Source organism: Pygocentrus nattereri, chromosome 27 (assembly GCF_015220715.1).
Source record: "Pygocentrus nattereri isolate fPygNat1 chromosome 27, fPygNat1.pri, whole genome shotgun sequence".
In the NCBI taxonomy this organism is placed as follows: domain Eukaryota; kingdom Metazoa; phylum Chordata; class Actinopteri; order Characiformes; family Serrasalmidae; genus Pygocentrus; species Pygocentrus nattereri.
Window position 1 is genome coordinate 10,738,575 of NC_051237.1, and position 14,471 is coordinate 10,753,045.

The following is a 14,471-nucleotide window of genomic DNA, read 5'->3' on the forward strand; positions in this document are numbered from 1 at the left end:
CCCCAATCCAGATATGGAAAAGAGGCGGGCAGCACTGGTTTTACAGTCATGCCAACATGCTGTGCTCATGTATTTTTACTAGAGACTGAGCATGAGAATTCTTACAAGATGCTGAATGCAGTCACAGCTGTGATTGTTTGTCCCCATACATATATATATATAGATAAACAGCTATTTTCCATGAAGCTGTTGGGGTAAACAAATTGTGTAGCATGTCCATGAACTACTGCAGAATAGCTTTGCACATTTATCAACTTTTATCACCATTACAACAGTAATGTTTCTGATTACACTAAGAGATATGATCAATTACTGAATCTACATGTTTGACCATAATACACTTACAGCATTTGGCAGACACTCTTACCCAGAATGACTTACAACTTGATCATTTTACACAGGTGGGTGAAGGTAGTGTTGGGATTCTTGCCCAAGGACACTCACTAGTATAGTGTAGGGTGCTTTCCAGGCAGGGATTGAACCCCAGTCTACAGCGTAGAAGGCAGAGATGTTACCACTACACTATACCAACCAGAGTTTGAGATCACAGTGTAATTTGGTTGGGTACAGCTCTTGAATTAGATAAGTTCGAATGACAATGTGTCCATTACATTTAAAAAGGACCATGGAAAACTACATACATTTCACAGCATTCCTGTGCACCACTACAGCCAATTAGGCTGCAATTCATCCAGTGAAACAAGGAAAAGTATGCTGTTTTAATGATCTTTGCAGGTTCTAGGTTCTAGATGTATTGATGTCAACCATGACGTTCTCAGAAAAGGGTTTAATTCATCATGATGACCATACAATGTCATCTATTTACCTCTCCGAAAGGCATATCCTACTGTCTTGTTGCTCGTTTTAGATTCAGTTATTAAAATAAAGAGTTAATGAAAGCTAACTGCTGGTGGTTGAAAACACCTAGAGCTGTATCTTATTTTAAACATGTCTCTAGACCCAGTTAATGCTGCCTTTTTTTAAATTGTACTGTTGAGTGAGAGCCGTCGTTTCGGGCCTTCATCAGCTGGACTGACAACAATGTCTGAATTTAATTTTAAAATGTAAGTAATTCATTCAGCAGCACACGCATCTGTTCCAATGCGCTACAACAGAGTTAAATAAACACAGTTTTCACAGCTGTAGCACTTTCAGAAATCCTAACAGTGTCGAAACCTTCATTTAAACGCTTTAGCTTTGTTTAAATTGACTACACTTAACCCCTATATATATATATATATATATATATATATATATATATATATATATATATATATATATATATATATAAACTAACGCTGATGTACAAACTGAATACACAAAACACAGTTGATTTGCTGGTTTTATTCTTCCCTCTTACAGGCTAAAGACACCACAGATCGCTGCTCCGAAGGCTGAAGAGAAACGTCCTCAGCTGGACTCGTGTTTACTTTGTGGCTGCGCGGTGACGTCTTTCCGGGATCTCCATGTGAACTGGCCTTGCTCAGAGCTGAGGCGGAGCGGCTTCCGGGCACTATGTAGCAGCTGGGAAACATGGCGGAGGAGCTGCTGGAGGCGGTGGAGAAGTTGCAGTCAAGGCTCTCGGAGAACCAGGAGCCTAGGAAGGTAGGACACGTCGGCTGTCATTGAGAAAGTACAGCCTGGCGCGGGGAAATGCGACACAGCCAGGGTTTATAACTCTCCTGCGGCAGGGTGGAGGACAAATCCACGACTGGAGCGCGGAAAGTGGCTGCGCGACAGCAAAAGCGCTCAGTTAACTGGAGAAGTCCGGTGTGACAGTCAGCTCTGAGTCCTATTTGTTTTATGCCCCTCGATTTAAACACTGCATACCGACGCCGTGCGCTTGGTACGAATCGTGAGAAATGACAGGCGCATTTGATAATAGCAGCTGATAATAACAGGTAGACAGACAGACAGACGGGCAGACAGACAGGCCGTGGGTGGTTGGATGTAGTTTTTCTGACGACATTCTTGGCCGCTTCTAGCTCGATTACAAAGGCTACAGGGACTAAACTAAGACGCTTCAAACATGTACCACGGTGTGCTTTTGCCTGAAACAGTGCTTCCGAAGCTGATTCCGTTGCTAGCTTAGCAATGTGTCTAAGTAAACAAACTGCCTTTTTAACTGCCCGTAATACCCTGTGCTCGGTGCTTTACAGGCCACGACAGCAGTGATGTGAATGTGGAAATTACCTGCGGTTTCACTGATTGTCGAATGCAGTGTAAATAAATTTTGTGTACATTTATTTATATATATAATTATATTTTTAATATATTTTATTTATGAGTGAGTTTGTTGTCCATAACCCAAAGACACTTAAAGGCATTTAGTTACACTCTTCAGTACTGGCTATGTAGCCTGCTGTTTTAGTGGTCATTTTGCTTAATCCTTCTCAACAATTTATCATTTCCTGTTTCCAGCTGCTGAAGACCTCAAGAGGCTCGGGGAAACTGCCCATGACTGTAGACATCCTTGTGGTATGATTAAGCAATCCTCTTGCTGTTTAATTCAATCAGTTTCAGTATGATGTGACCTGTATTTGTGTCCATCAGCATAGTCAGTACTGTAGGATCGCAAATACAGTATGCTTTTTTTTAAAACTTTTTTTGGTTATGCCGTTTCAAACACTAGAAAGCTTTTAATCACTATTTGAAATGTCAGTTTTAAAAAGGAATGCTCAGTGATTTCAGGTCCATATTGATATCAGCAGATAAGCATGTCTAGATTTGACCAAAATTCTGTAGTGATATTTGGTGAGATGTTTACTGTACTCCAAAAAGGTTAACATGGCACTAGGTTAAAGTGCTGAAATTTCTGCATTTTATTACTTTTATTGGATTTTTTCACACTACAGAAAGACCATTTCTAATTTTATCTAATGCTAGTTCAGCTGCATTTTGTCCCAGTTTCTACATTTTATACATGTTTATGTACTGGCAGTGTTGAAAGATATGTAGGAAAAATTACAGCCCACAAATAACAAGTGAGTGCTTAGGAATTTCAGACACTGTGAAATGTGCATTATTTATGCTAAGCTAATATCTTTATGTTCTTACAGGAAACAGGTGTTGGGAAAACTGTAAATTCACTGCGCAAACATAACATTGCAGGGGAGGCTGCAAAGAACCTAGTGGCCAAGTGGAAGAAACTGGTACCCCAGTCTGGAGATAGGTAAGCTTTGATACCCACTTTAATAGTAGTGCTGTAAACATTGACATCAGTAGCGAAGTCAAAGTCGGCCTTTGATACCAGTGTAAAGCAGCTAGCAGCTCAAGGTGCTAGTTGGAGTAGAGGTGCAAAATATCCCAGCCTAAGCTTATTACAAAATTGCATAACTGGGCATCCTCTTGAGCAGTCTAGCTTCCAGTGTGTTCTGCAGAACAGGATATCTTTACTGGCCAAGCTGTAACTCTCCTGCAGCCTTTAAAGACACAACCATTAATGTGTCGCCATTATATATCAGCAGACCTAGTAATCCAAGAGAGGGCCGCTCCTACTCACGGACAGACGATACCAGGGGCTACAAACGTGCCAGAGAACCTTCACCACCACCTGTAGAAGAAGACGAAGAAGAAGAGGAGGAGGAGGAGGATGAAAATGAATATCAGCAAGCCTATTCTGAGTCCCCTGAACATCACTACAGCCCCCACGACAGCAGGGCACAGGAGTATCAGTCAGAAGAGTATGAGAGCCCAGCAGAAGAGCCACTGCCTAGTCCTCCCCGCAAAGAAATCAGACACAGCAAGCTGCACAGAGAGCCAGCGAGAGAACACGGCTCTCACTCCTCCAGGGATCAGGAGAGGCGCAAGCAGCCTGCTCACACTGCGAGTGCCAGTGAGACACGGATACGCAATGATGAGAGGGAGCACAAAGGTGTTGCTACACACACGTCATCCAAACACAGTCGTCACTCCACCCCTCATGAAAGTAAGCGAGAAAGGAAAGGAGTCAGTGAAGGTAAGTCTTTGCACTTTTTTGGATATTAAGATGTTATGTTTTACTGCATATATTTTCACTTATATAGACAGATATTGAGACCTTCCGTATAAATTGATAGAATACACATAAAGCACACCATCGAAACATGGGGATCAGTCGCTCCATCAAGCATCTTTTGCAGGTTTTGTAGGGCACATCAGCCACAAAAAATGCATGGCTGAGCAAAGACAGAACCGATTTGCTTACTTTAACTCAAACCGTAAAAGCCGCATCCCTGTTCCAGGTGTGGGCATGCTTCCTAAATGGACAAGACCTGCATGCATTTGTGTGTACTGCTCTTTTTGTTACTTTGTCTAGTAATTATCCAAGGATCCTGACTCCTGTGGTCCTCTGTGTATTTCCAGGCAGACCTCGCGAAAGAAGGGACAAGCCAGAGCCTGCACGGGATGATGAAGACGAACCTTTTGAGGCTCCCACTATGTCTTTTGAATCCTTTCTTACATATGACGAACCTTCCCCGAGTAAGAAGAAGAAGAAAACTTCTCAAAAATCTCAGCCTGTTGCCCCTGCACCTGCTCCTTCAGTGTCCAAGTCCAGCAAATCTAACGGAACTCGCAGTAAACAGCCTGAGCCAGCTATTCCGTCAGTGTCCACGCACACCATGCCAGAGAAACGCAGGAAGGTGAGGCTGTCACTTCAACATTCAACACAAGAGTCTTAGCAACCAGTGATGATGTAATTTATATAATGAAAAAGTATTGGTATAACAAGAAGTCTTCATTTACTCAAGTTGCCCACTTACCCCAGAGGTTGCTAAGACATGCCAAGGTGTGTCCAAAATATTTTTTCTTTTTCTTTTTTTAAACTGGACCTGCGAGCCTAATGTTGCTAAGAGACGCTAGAAGTCAGAAGTCACCCAACAAAACTTCACTGCATAGCTGGATGCTGGGTGCAGCCATTTTAGACAGGTGTTGTGCCCAGTTTGGTCTGACTTGGCCCTGTCATCCATTCACGTGCCTGCATATCACACAGGCATAAAAACACTAGATTATATTTGAGATCTCTTTTGTTTTTATTTCAGAGCATATGTGTAGTTCCAAAATTCAGTGTTAAACAGTTATTTATTTAAAAAAAAAAAAAAAAAAGAAGAAAGAAATCAATGTGATGTCCATATGACAGCATTAAGCATGTGGGGGGAATCGAGGGGATTGATTCACCACAAAGCCCCTTTTGACTAAAATGGCTGCCTACAACATCCAGCTACTTGGTGAAGTTCTTTTTTTTTTCTTTAATTTGCAGTAGGTTATACTGTGTCATAAACTGTCAACATCTTTGAGGATGTATTAATGGATAGATTTGTGTGACTAATGACTTCTAGTGTTTGTTAGCCATGTTACCCTCTTGGCTCCAACCAAAATTTGGAAACCAAACATGTCTTGGCTAATCTGCAACTTCTGGGGTCAGTCGGAAATTGTGTAAATTAGATTTTTAACTGAACTTTTCATTTAGTGGGAGGTATGGTTTAGGAAAACATGCTTGTGTGAACTACAATGTAAATATGGATTTTTCTTTTTAATAAGTTAATAACAATAGGGGTTGAGGTTAATAACAATAGTTACTTGAGTAAGTTTTAAACTTTTAAACAAAGTTTTTCTTTAACACTTCATGTCTTTCCTGATTATTTATCTGTGGATCTCATCATTTTCTTCAGGTAGTTGATGTGGTGCCTACTCTCCCTGATATCCCTTTGCCAGCCATTCAACCCAACTACAGACCACTGCCCTCAATCGATGTCACCCCGCTGTCCCCACAGAGACGCAAAGGTTGGACATTTGGTCATTGTTGGCTGCTGAAAGCTTTATTGAGTGATGGATATTACTTATGACACAAGAAACTTAAAGAAAAGCATCAAACGTCCTTAGCATAACTGAGTACCTTCTCATGCCTTTATTTGATATGCTTTCCCTCCTGGATTCCACTAGTTCCCGTATCATGTGAAGAAGAGGATGCTGGATTCACAGGTCGACGTTTCAATTCTAAAATGGTGGTATACTCCGGGGCAAAGACTTCATATCTTCCCAAGATGATGACCCTCTATGAGCAGTGCATTAGAGTCCTGCAGAACAATATTGACTGTAAGTTGCAAACTGAATAATGCAGACATTGGAGTGAAGGAATTTTGATGGTTACTGTTTTTAATCTTGTAATATCCAAATGATGAGCAACATTTTCTTAGAAAATACATAGATTAGTAAATGCTGTGTGCAAGATCCAGTGCTCCAAACTAGCCATGATAAATTTCTGAAATCACCTTAACTATGTTGTACTGATGTGACATTTGCTTTTTCAGCTATTGATGAAGTTGGTGGTGTACCTTTTGAGATTTTGGAGCCAGTTCTGGAGAGATGTACTCCAGAGCAGCTATTCCGCATTGAGCAGTGTAATCAGGTATGTGTCTATACATATGTACTAAATGCAGGGTTTATAATGAGGCAAGTGCTAGGAGAAGTAAATCCTGTGCAAATACAAACAAAAAATATTGGTGCTTGTGTTAATTGTAATTTATGTCATTTCATTCCTGAACTATTCTCAGTACATAGTGTGTACAGTATCAAACCTTTGCCCACTGTCCAAGCACCATTCTCATGCATAGTCATGCACAAAGCAATGCAGCTTAAGTTCTAGTGTTTATAGTAGTTGTAGTCCATGAGGTAGTACTAAGATGATAGAATGTCTGTGTGTGTAAACAAAGGCCCCACAATGTACAAAATGCACAGTAGTTGTGTTTGGGGCCATTTTCATTCAGCTCTGCTATACAGATTATATACTGCATATTTAGAATGCTGAGCTAATCAAATGTATGCAATAATAATGTGTTGATGGGAGAATGGGTTATGATCAATGTTGTCTGCCTCTCAAGTATTTTATGGAGGAAACAGATGAGCTGTGGATGCGGCACTGCCAGCGGGACTTTAAGCGTGAATCTCCTCAAGAGTACGAGTCCTGGAGAGAGCTGTATCTACGCCTGCACGATGAACGAGAGGAGCGCCTGCGTATGCTCACACAGAACATCAGCTCTGCTCATGCCAATAAGCCCAAAGGTATTCACACGTACTTCCTGTAGGGGTTTTAATGAAGAACATAGGGAAACTGTATACGCATTCAGCTTTATGTCAATCACTTTCCCTTCCGGGCAAGTTAGGGCTTCAGAATTCTTTATTTAATTGACAGTATTGTCTACACTGTCTGTAGTGAGTTAAGTTCTTGTGCGAATCCCTCACAGGTCGACAAGTAAAAATGGCATACGTAAATTCGGCTGCTAAGCCACCTCGTGATGTTCGGAGAAGACAGGAGAAGTTTGGCACTAAAAGTGGCTCTACCAGCACCAGTGTTATTGCTGCAGGTCCAACTCCACTCAAGTGAGTAAAAGCGGTTTTAGCTTCCAGGCTGAGAAATTCAGTTCTGTTCTATTACACTGACTATTCAAGTTCAGTCTCGCTCTTATTCATCAGAGCTGTGTAAAGAAACATCTAATATTTAACTGCCTTTAATTACGTACAAATGGCTCTGTGTCTGATTTATGAATCTTATTTCATAAGTCACAAATTACATGGAAACAAGCAGATTTTGAGCACAGATGATGAATCAGCCTTTGTGTCTGCAATCATATGCCAGCCTGCCAGTGCCTTACTTACATATCATTTAGATGAAGAATGCCCTGATTCATGCAGATGTTTTATTAGGGAACCAATTAAACAACTTGTGAGCCAATTGGTGCTTGCAGGCGGTTTGATATCAGCCAGTCAGTATACAGCTTCCCCTACTGACTAAACATTATAGTGTAAAAATTACAACTGGAAAGAGAAAAAAAATCTTAATTTTATTTTACATACATATAAATTATGTGCTGTTTTGCAGTGTATGGGATGCCATGTGCAATAACTGGTGTTTTTTTTTCTATGTTTATTATTAGTATTATAGATGATCTTGATAATGCTTTGGATTGACTGCAAATCAGGCTTTTTTTCAGGTTGTTAAACAGATATACCAAAGATGAAACTGTAAAATAACAGTTTTTTGTCAATAATTTTGTATGTGCCTATTTTACAATCCGATCTGACTGTATGGAACTTTGGCTTTACATTTGTATTCTGTAGTGATGTATACTTTACCCAGATCACCTTTTTGGCTTCTTAAATACATGATTGTTTAAATATTCCAAGTTAAAGTAATTTAAAAACATCTGAAATCTTTTATTTCATTTCATTATATTATATTTCAGAATCCGAGCAGCAATGCCCCACAGCTCCCACAGTCAGTCAAGTGAAGGTGGCCAGTCTTCCTACAGCAGTCCTCCTGAATCCTCTCGTTCTTCTGCTCCTAGCAGCAGTGTTGGCCACAGTGCCAGAGACAAACCACAGGTCAAAAGTGAGTAAATGAAGGAAGATACTACGTTTCTTTTTCTTCTACGTTGCAGCATGTTTATGTAGAGACCTTCTCTGATTTTATCCTCTCTTTTTTCCAGAAATTGCCCCTATGATGGCTAAAACTATCAAAGCTTTTAAGAACAGATTTTCTCGACGGTAGAGGAAGAAGAGAGACTGGGTTTCTGTTCTGAGAGTAAATGTGGACTGAGAAAGTGTAGAGTCAATACTCATTTTAATGTAATGCCTCCTCTCCTCTGTGTTTTAATGCTTTTAATTGTGTCCATGCAGATCACTGGAACAACTGGAAAAACCATATGCACACACACACACTAAACAGTCTTGCCTTGGCATGCAGGCTTCTTCCCACTTTCAACAGTCACACGCTGTACAGTACATTACACTACGGTGGGACATGGGATTTTCTTGGTTGTTTTGACCTGTGTATTTAATTAACGTCACAATCAGAGAATCCTAAACTTTTCTCTTCATAAGGAAAGAGTACCCACAGTAGTGAGAGTGTGAGCATTTGTTGTTTCTCAGCTTTATTTAATTCACAGTCAAGGAAACATGTAAGACAGCGAATGAATTAATCCCACATGACTGAGGAGAGAGAGGAGGAATCAGTCAGGGGCCGTACAACTCCACTCGATTGTATTCATTTTCGGTCTGTGGACCTGGTTTCCCAGAACTTGGCCCTAAATGGAAGAGGATCAACAATAGTCATTTTAATAGATTTTAATAAATGTTATATGGACATTTTTAATAAAATCGACATTTTGCCCTCATTTTGTTTGATGTATTTTTTTTGTGTGCTTGGTCTGTGTTTGAAGTCCCTCATGCATGAATATATAAGGCTATTTTTGATATCAGAAACTTAGTTTGAACAAGTAATATAAGTAAACAAGTGAAATTTCACATGCACAAAGCCGAATTCTAACTTAGAACGTCGAAATTAAACTTTTATATGTTAATGTTTTATCTCACAATGTCAGCTCTCTTCTAAATATTAACATGGGATAAATCAGTTTAAATCTTAAAAAATAAAGTTGAAAATCTAAGTGAATTTTACTTAGTGGAGTTTGAAGAATTACATGCAACAATTTAATTTTCACCACAAAAGAAATCAACTCCAACAATAGTGATTAGAGTTTCAGCATGTGACTTTTTAATGTTTACATGTGGAGGAACGAGAACGTGCTAGCGGTAAGACTAGTCCTGTGCAGTCAAAACTAACTATATAATTAATGGTCGTCGCGCGAATGAACACTGTTCCCTTGGTTCAAGGAACACCGGTAACCGCAAACGTGCTTCTGCCTTCATTTGCTGACAAGGGGATTAGTGCCGAGTAAAACTCGCTAGGTGGCGCTTTCACCAAATCCTTATAAGGCCATCCTGCTCGCGTCCCAAACGGCTAAGTACTTGACTTCTAGTGCACTATCAATCTTTCCCGTGTAGGCAGAGCTGCATTACATAGGGAGAGAGGAGCCATGGCCACATTGCGAAGTCATTATTGCGTGTAAATGAAGGGACTGCAAACTCTACTCGCTATTGGTTACTCGCCAGTTGCCCTCTGTCCAATCAAAGGGGTGGATTCTTAATACTCGGGCTTCCGCTAGTAGTGCCGTCTACACGGGCAGTTGTGCTTGTTGTGTTGCTGTGTGTGGTTTAAACTCTCAGCACGGTCTCGGGAACCCTGTCAGTAAGTGGTGAAGGTAGACTTGCCGGGTGTAGAAAACTTTGACTTTTCTTTTACTGCTTATCAGTCTCGTAAAGACCACATGTCTGGGCACGGGCACGGACACGGACACGGCGGTGGCTGTTGTGAAGTCGACCACGAGCCCGCTGAACGGGGCCTGGAATACGGGCTGTACAGACGCATTGACACGGAGAAGCTGCAGTGTCTGAATGAAAGCCGAGACGGTGACGGCAAACTCGTATTCAAGCCGTGGGATCAACGCACGGACCGGGAAAAGGTATCTGAAAGGTTTAGTTAAGATTTGTACAGCTGTAGCTGTGGAGTCACGGGGAATAGGACGCTGTTTTCCATGTTCCGTTCATGAAAAGCTTGGTAATTATCTGTATATCGAGTAGTATTAAAGCATAATACTGAACTTCGCAATGCTGCACCTCTCTAATGCTGAAGCTGAAGAAGTCTGGTGATGATAAACCCTCTGTCGCTGCTGCCATGATGTACTTAACCTTGCAGACATCAACTGAGGAGAATCCTCGGGGTTTAATGGCAGTGGAATACAATGTAATTCATTGTAATGCGGATTTACATATACAGTCACGGTTTGATGTCAAAGAAACACTGCTGTGCTCTGATGCAGTAAAGCTGAGTAGCAGCCAAATCATGTTCCATATGTCCAAAAGTATCCAGAGTGTGTTCAGCTACTTTAAGGTGTACCCACTGCAGACACAGGCGAGCAATAAGGCACACATATTGTATAATCTTTTCAAAAAGCATTGCCAATAGAACAGGACGCCCTGGAGCAGCCACAAATGAGCGTATTGGTGCCAAGCATCTGCAGAGTCCTATCAATATCTTTGTAGTGTGTTCACAGTTTGAGATCCAGAACTAATCAACCAACGTCAGTATTTGACCTCACTAAAGCTATTGTGGCTGTTAAATCCTTGCAGTAATGCTTCAACATATGGTATAAAGCCTCCCCAGAAGTGTGCAGGCTGTTTTTGCAGACTGCATTTAATACCCTTTAATACTGAAGAAACAGTGGATGAGCAGGTGTCTACAAACGTTTGGACATGTATGGTCAGTTTCCCAGACAGGGATTAAGCCTACATGACAATGGAACATCTTCACTGCAAGGACAAGGCCTTAACCTTGAGCAGGGAACCGACCCATTGTATGCTTGATGCAGTAGCTGAACAGATAAATTCAGCTTCACCTTTCTTGCTGTAATCCACTTTATTGCTCTTTTTTTCCAGTATGTGGAGAGTGATGCTGATGAGGAGCTTCTGTTCAATATCCCGTGAGAAAGCAATCCTCCTGTATCTCACATACATGCTGCACTCATATGGTTCACGTGCACTACACAGAGAGCAGCATTTCTGTTTTCCTTATTCTTCATGTAATGTTTCTTGCTTGCTTTCAGGTTCACTGGAAGCGTGAAGCTGAAAGGAATTATAATTTCCGGTGAGGATGATGAGTCCCACCCAGCTGAAATGAGACTGTAAGCGTACATTGAGTGTGGTGTTCTACCTGATAGTGATTTTCATTTTGCATTAGGGTGCATTCTGATATTTCTGTCAATGTGCAGGTACAAGAACATACCACAGATGTCATTTGATGATACAAGCAGAGAGCCAGAACAAGCATTCCGTCTCAACAGGGATGCGCTGGCGGAACTTGAATATCCAACTAAGTAAGTGCACTGAATCTGAGTGTTTTTGTATATGTAATACATTGTCTTGAGTGATAACCAATGCTGGAGTCTTTTGCTGTTTTTGTTTGTTCAGGATTGCCCGCTTTTCCAACGTACACCACTTGTCTATTCATATTCCTCGGAACTTCGGGGCAGATTCCACTCGTGTCTATTACATTGGGCTTCGTGGACAGTACGCTGAGGTAATTCATTTTGTGCTGGTTTTTTGTTGTTTTATGCCAGAATATACCAAAATGAAATGTTTCAAATATGGGGAAGGTCTGTTTATAATTTTTCATTTTGGCTCAACTATTACAACAAAACAAAAAAAAAACACAACGTTTTATATTGAATGGAAAGTGGTGTTCCACAAAAGGGGCATCATAACATCCACTAAACATTACCAAATGCAGTATCCTCTGCAGTATGTGCAGTAAAGGGAGTTTACTTGTGGTGTCTCATCTACTTCATGAAATACTCAGAGGATTTGTTAGGGTAAATTCTTTTTTTCCTTTTTTAACTAATCATACTTTCCAGCTGCACAACTTTATGATATTGTGTCATTGGACATTTTATAGATATGTTGGTAGCTTTTTCTCTGAGTTGAGAGTAGTTTTGGAAAACCAAACTGAGCAGCTGCAGTATACTTTCCTATATGTCTCTGTGAAAGCACACAGAACAAACCAGTGTGGTGTGTCAACAGGAACAGGAGTGAGTATAAAATGATAGAAGCAGTGACATTAGGATTAAAGCTTTGTTGATAAATTTAGAGTCAATAATTGTTCATCTTTAAATCCATTTTATCTTTTTGTCTGTCTGCTGTTTCTCATAGGCTCACAGACATGAGGTGACGATCTGTAACTATGAGGCAGCAGCAAATCCAGCAGATCATAAAGTGGAAACAATGACTCCACAGACACACTTCATATCGTGACGAATAATGAGCTCGAGCTGTCTGAATGAGATGAATGATTTTTGGTAACGCTGAAGTGCATTAGCCAGGACAGGAAAATATCTTGTCATATTTCAAAAGGATTTTTTTTGGCAATGGCGATTGATTCAACTGAAACGTTTTTTTTTGTGTGCCAATAAATATCCAGAGACAAGTGCATGTTTACACCCTCGTTGAAATGCTTTTCAATATAAGCTCAAAAACCAGCTGATGAAATTGCTGATGAACTGAATTGATGAAATGAATTGTTGATTGAAAGGGTTAAAGAAATTCAACAATGATGTCTACCGCAAGTACCTTGTAATTTTAGAGTGTTTAAATAACAAATGCTGGCAAGGTAAGACTACCATTAATTTACCTTTGAATACTTTTTTTGCCAACTAGTTAAGAACTACAAAAGAAGCTTTGTTTAAGATAAATACCTACATTTTCTGAATAATATTTTCAAAAGTTGAATCAACATCATTTCTAGAATAAGCTTTACTCCGTGAATTCCTGCCTTTCAGTGCTGCAAATGTTTAAGTGATGAGACCACTGTGTTTCCAGTCTGCACTAATGAGAAATTTCATGTTTATATAAAGTGCTTATGTCATCAAAGATCGAATTTTCCTCACTTTTTTGGAGTGAAAGTCTGATGTAGCATGTAAACATGTTTAAAGTGTTGAAACGTATCCACACAACTAAAATAATCTGCAAAAACGGCCCGTGTTGAATTAATTGTCTTTTTGTGCTGTCACAAAAAAATACCGTATTTACAAAAATCCATATATTTAGTCTACAGCATTTTAGCCCCGCCCATTCACGATGAAGTTGAACTAGAGCCGGTTTATGAGGAGCCTGGCCACGCCCTATTCCTCCCGCTGTATCAAAAACAGAACGGCTCATCAGCAGAGGGCGCCTCAATGAATGGGAGTGAATGGAGCTCAACGGCTAAAAACGAAAAGTTAAAGTAGCTTCTAATCACTCGCAGAGAACGTTTCTTTCATTTCAGAGAGTAGGATGCTGTATTTCACTAAAAAAAACAAAACTCATCTATATATTTCCTTTTTTCGACAGCACGCGGGTTTTGGGCAGCAGGAGGCGGGATGATTGATTGGCGAGCGGAGCAGCTCATTGGCTGTTCGCGCTCCCTGACGTCATGGACATACATGGGGGGGGGCAGTTTTAAACTCCTACAGCTCGAGTTTAAAAGCTCTTAAAGTAAAACAGCGGTGTTAACATTTATGGCATTTGGCTGTCGCTCTTATCCAGAGCGACTTACAATTTGATCATTTTACACAGGGAGGCCAAGGCGGAGTTAGGAGTCTTGCCCAAAGGGCTGTTATTGGTATAGTGTAGGGTGTTTACCCAGGTGGGGATTGAACCCCAGTCTACAGTGTAGAAGGCAGAGGTGTTAACCACTACACTAACCAACCGCACGATAATATGTTTTATGATATTCACTGTTCAGGAAATGATTGCAGTTGTTTCCATTAAAAATGTTTACGCGTTTGTAAACTATGATTTTGCTCAACTGCTCCTACCAACCTATTCATTTTGGACTCGCTCGGGAGCGCCCTCTAGTGTTTGAGGAAACCGGAAGACATTACAGAGCGGGAATTCTCCGCTCTACAAGTCCTCTGGTTGTATGTGGCACAATGCGGAAAGCACTCGGGATCAGCAACCAGTCAAATCAGAGATCGTGTAGCTACACAGCTAAATTTTAAAGGCAAACTAACGAAAGCAGCCTGTTTAACGCGCAGGGATGCGAAGAGGATGCGCTGTCACGT

The 14,471-nt window shown here is 40.7% G+C and overlaps 2 protein-coding genes across 3 annotated transcripts; both read left to right on the plus strand.

Moving 5' to 3' along the window:
• Positions 1-1,449: 1,449 nt before the first annotated feature.
• Positions 1,450-9,152, plus strand: eloa (elongin A). 2 transcript variants are annotated; one of them, XM_017696345.2, is made up of 12 exons: positions 1,450-1,605; positions 2,422-2,478; positions 3,060-3,172; positions 3,465-3,958; positions 4,345-4,622; positions 5,652-5,763; positions 5,923-6,075; positions 6,291-6,388; positions 6,861-7,041; positions 7,224-7,359; positions 8,223-8,368; positions 8,466-9,152. In XM_017696345.2, the coding sequence occupies exons 1-12, from the start codon at positions 1,534-1,536 to the stop codon at positions 8,525-8,527; spliced, it is 1,902 nt and encodes a 633-aa protein (XP_017551834.2). In that variant the 5' UTR covers positions 1,450-1,533; the 3' UTR covers positions 8,528-9,152. The 2 variants fall into 2 exon arrangements, with proteins under 2 accessions (XP_017551834.2, XP_017551843.2); XM_017696354.2 differs by having other exon boundaries at positions 3,468-3,958.
• Positions 9,153-9,949: 797 nt separating this feature from the next.
• On the plus strand, positions 9,950-13,403 carry pithd1 (PITH (C-terminal proteasome-interacting domain of thioredoxin-like) domain containing 1). Its single transcript, XM_017696367.2, has 6 exons — positions 9,950-10,340; positions 11,314-11,357; positions 11,481-11,558; positions 11,646-11,750; positions 11,845-11,953; positions 12,583-13,403. Exons 1-6 carry the CDS (start codon positions 10,146-10,148, stop codon positions 12,682-12,684), a joined length of 633 nt encoding a protein of 210 aa, XP_017551856.1. The 5' UTR covers positions 9,950-10,145; the 3' UTR covers positions 12,685-13,403.
• The last annotated feature ends 1,068 nt before the right edge of the window (positions 13,404-14,471 follow it).